At 36.0% G+C, this 4,132-nt stretch overlaps 1 protein-coding gene across 1 annotated transcript; it reads right to left on the bottom strand.

The window, feature by feature from the left end:
- Positions 1 to 274: 274 nt before the first annotated feature.
- On the bottom strand, positions 275 to 811 carry LOC132033115 (uncharacterized mitochondrial protein AtMg00810-like). The gene has a single exon (XM_059422987.1). It carries the CDS (start codon positions 809 to 811, stop codon positions 275 to 277), a length of 537 nt encoding a protein of 178 aa, XP_059278970.1.
- Between the last annotated feature and the right edge of the window lie 3,321 nt (positions 812 to 4,132).

Genomic DNA, 4,132 nt, shown 5'->3' with positions numbered 1-4,132 from the left:
TCTTCAAGAAGAGGCTTAGTAAAAATATTAGCAAGTTGGTTTTCTGTGTTAACAAAAGCTATTTCAAAATCTCCCTGAGCAACAAGATTTCTGATAAAATGATGCTTAATATCTATATGCTTGGCCCTAGAATGATGCGGATTTTTGGACGGATAGCACTCGAATTATCACAAAATTTTGATAGGTTTAAAAAACAAGTCATAATCGCTTAGTTGATAAGACATCCAAATTAGCTGTAAGGGTGCAGCATTGCCCAACAAAGAATATATTCAGCCTAAGTGGTAGAGAATGAGACGGATCCATGTTTTTTGCTATTCCGTGAAATAAGAGATTTTCCTAGAAGCCTGCAAGTACCACCGGTACTTTTTCTATCATCTTTATCACCTCGCAAAGTCCGCATCCGAAAAACTTTCAAGTGTAAAATCATTTGTGTTAGGGTACCATAAACCATAATTAGTTGTTCCATGAAGGTATCTAATAATACGCTTGGCAGCGGAAGATGAGATTCCTTTGGAGCAGATTGGAATCTAGCACACCTGCACACACTAAACATGATATCTGGTCGACTGGCAGTTAGGTAAAGCAATAAGCCAATTATACCGCGATACTTAGTTTCATCAACAGGTTTTCCTGCCTCATCCTTATCAAGCGTACAAGTAGGACTCATTGGAGTTCCCATAGCCTTTGAGTCAGACATTCCAAATTTTTGAACGAGTTCCTTGGCATACTTTGTTTGACAGATAAATATTCCACTGTCAGTTTGATGAATTTGTAGTCCCAAAAAGAATATTAATTCTCCCATCATACTCATTTCTAACTCGCTTTGCATAAGATTAGAGAATTCCTTACACATAGAAGGGTTAGAGCTTCCAAAAATAATATCATCAACATAAATTTATATAATGAGATTGCCTAAGGAAGATCATTTAATAAAAAGTGTTGTATCGATCTTTCCTCTGAGAAGGAGCTTAAACGATCATACCATGCCCTAGGAGCATTGTTTAAGACCATATAAAGCCTTAGTTAATTTAAAAACGTGATAGGAAAATTTTGAATTTTCAAAACCTGGCGGTTGTTTGACATATACTTCCTCTTTAATGAACCCATTTAGAAAAGCACTTTTGACATCCATTTGAAAAAGTTTGAATTTCTTAAAAGAGTGATATGCAAAGCATTCTAATGGATTCCAACCTGGCAACAGGAGCAAAATTTTCATCATAGTCAACTCCTTCCTGTTGTGAGTATCCTTGAGAACAAGTCGGGCTTTGTTTCTAACTACTTCTCCGGCCTCATTTAGCTTGTTCCTGTAAACCCACTTTGTGCCAATGATTGACGCATTTTTAAGTTTGGGAACTAGATTCCATACCTTGTTCTTTTCAAACTGATCAAGTTCCTCTTCCATAGCTTTTACCCAGTTTTCATCTTTTAAGGCGTCACCAACTTTCTTTGGTTCATATTGAGAGATAACAACAAGATTTACATTATTCTTACTAGATGCTCTAGTTTTCATCCCTTCACTGATGTTTCCAATAATAAATTTCTTTGGATAGTCAGGTTCTCTTCTCCATTCGTTTGGGATTGTTCCAATAGCAACATCAGTCGACTGAGGTGCTTCAGAAGTCGACTCATAGGATGCCTTTCCTTTAGCGGGTCCTGTAGCCACCGCAGTAGATATTTGACTGTCTTCTTCATCTGTAATTTTTCTTGTCTCGGCCATGTGATTAGTATCATCAAATACAACATGAATAGATTCTTCAATAGATAGAGTACATTTATTAAAAATTCTATAGATCTACTAATGTGGAATAACCAAGAAATATACCTTCATCATCATGAGGATCAAACTTACCAAGGTTTTCCTTTCCATTATTGTGAACAAAACACTTACATCCAAAAGGATGAAAGTAACTAACATTTGGTTTCTTACCAAATTCGTAGCTCATACGGAGTTTTGAGAATTGGTCTAATTAGACATCTATTTAGAATATGACATACCGTAATTTCATCGTCAAATTTCAAAAGTGATGTGGTAAGTTTGTTTCTACAATCATCGTTCTTGCCATATCCCGAAGGGTTCTATTCTTCCGTTCAACCACACCATTTTGTCATGAGATCGAGGTGAGGAGAAATTGTGTGTGTACCCGATCATTGCGAAATTCTTCAAAAGCCTTGTTTTCGACCTCCCATGATCACTTCTAATGGACGTGATGTAATATCCTTTCTCACGCTAAACTTTCTCACAAAAAAAACTTCAAATTCTTTATATCATCTTTTATGAGCAAGAAATATTACCTGTGTGAAGCGAGAGAAATCATCTATTATAACAAATGCATACCTTTTCCTCCAATGCTAGTTCTAGTAGGACCAACAAGATCCATATGGAGTAGTCAGAACGTTTTAGATGTAGACACAATATCTTTTGAATTGAAGAAGTTTCTAGTTTGTTTACCTTTTTGACACGAGTCGATATATGATCTTTGGTGTAATTGAGTTTTGGCAATCCTATTACAAGATCATGTCTTGCCGCTCAATTAGGCGCATACTTACATGACCAAGCTTCTTGTGCCACATCCACGGATCTTCTCCTATTGAAGCCAGACATATATGACCTGTAAGATTTTTGACAGAGTCCAGAGTGTACACATTTTTGTTTCTGCTTCCAGGAAGAATTTTTATCCCAGAGGAGTTCTCTATGACACAGCCTGTTTTACTAAACCTTACCTCAAGATCAGAGTCACATAGCTGACTTACACTTAAAAGATTGTACTTAAGACCCTTTACCAACCAAACATTAGAAATGTCACAAGAATTATCAAAATTAATAGTACCAATACCGATTACCGTTCCAGTTGAGTTGTCTCCAAAGGTTACTAATCCTCCATTAAAGTCAGCGACTGATTTGAATAGACTTTTGTCGCCTGTCATATTTCTTGAACACGCACTATCTAAATACCATTTTCCCTTTTTCTTCTTCTTGTGGTATTCCTGCAAGACAGAATTTTTACTTTTATTTAGGTACCCAAGGGTTCTTGGGTCCTTGATGGTTAGTTTCAACACAATTAATTTTCTTGGGTTTCCATACCCATCTAGGTGCATTTGAAAAACGAAATCTACAGTTATGATAATCATGACCAATTTTTCCACAGCAGAAGCATGTTTGAGAAAGTTTTCCTTCTCTTTTACACGGATTGTTTGACCTATGTATTCCAGACTTTCTTCTAGTCGACTTAGAGGATCTAGTTGACTTATCAGTTTTTAAAGGAGCAGTTGTCTTCCCTCTAAGATAATCAATCATTGGTAAAGCCTTTTTCCCAGTTGACTTATTTTCATCAGTTAACAGGTTTGACTTGGTATAACTATGACTGGAAGATTTCAGTAAAGTATCTATTTTGGATTGTAAATTGTAGACTTCATTTTGAAGATAATTTTTTTCTTTTTCGCAGATTTCTAATTTTGACTCCCACTCCCTTTTTTCTCTCTTCAATTTCCTATATTCATCAAAAATATTATTTAGGTCTACAAGAGTTTGATCTAGTAATTCTTGAGTTTCTTCACATTTAGAGTAGGGATGGGAACTTACCTTCTTGCTTTCTTCGAGAGCCAGAACACACATTTTCAATTTCTTCTGATTCTTCATCTGAAATTTCATCTTCACTCCAGCTGCTGAAAGCTCTTTGTTTTTGATAACCTCTAGTTGGTTTCTTTCTTGCCTCAGGACATTCAGATGCGACATGGCCATATTTTTCACATTCATAACACTTCCCATCATTATTTGACTGCCCAGTGGAGGCCTTTCCTTTTCTAAAGTTTGAGCTTTCTTTTCTATTATTTCTTAATCGTCTTATGGCTTCTATCACATGCCTGGAAATCATGGCAACTTCTCCTTCTTTAAAGTCATCATGATTCTTGACTTGAGCCTTGAAAGCAACCACTTTCTTCTTTTCATCCTTCTGATATCTTTGAATGTGATTTTTTTCAAATGCTATCAGATTTCCTCTTAACTCATCATAAGTGAACTTATCCAGATTTCCATCTTCCAGGACAATTGCTTTTGTTTCCCAAGCTTTTGGTAGACTTCTAACCAACTTTCTTATTTGTTGAGAGTTGGTGTAAGTTACTCCAAGGGATTTGA

This window comes from Lycium ferocissimum, chromosome 10 (assembly GCF_029784015.1).
Source record: "Lycium ferocissimum isolate CSIRO_LF1 chromosome 10, AGI_CSIRO_Lferr_CH_V1, whole genome shotgun sequence".
Classification (NCBI taxonomy): domain Eukaryota; kingdom Viridiplantae; phylum Streptophyta; class Magnoliopsida; order Solanales; family Solanaceae; genus Lycium; species Lycium ferocissimum.
The sequence above is the reverse complement of the archived record's forward strand: the minus strand, read 5'-3'. Positions and strand labels throughout refer to the sequence as shown.

Excerpts from the sequence above, each read along its gene's own strand:
- LOC132033115 (XM_059422987.1), bottom strand. The coding sequence starts at position 811 with ATGAGTATGATGGGAGAATTAATATTCTTTTTGGGACTACAAATTCAT.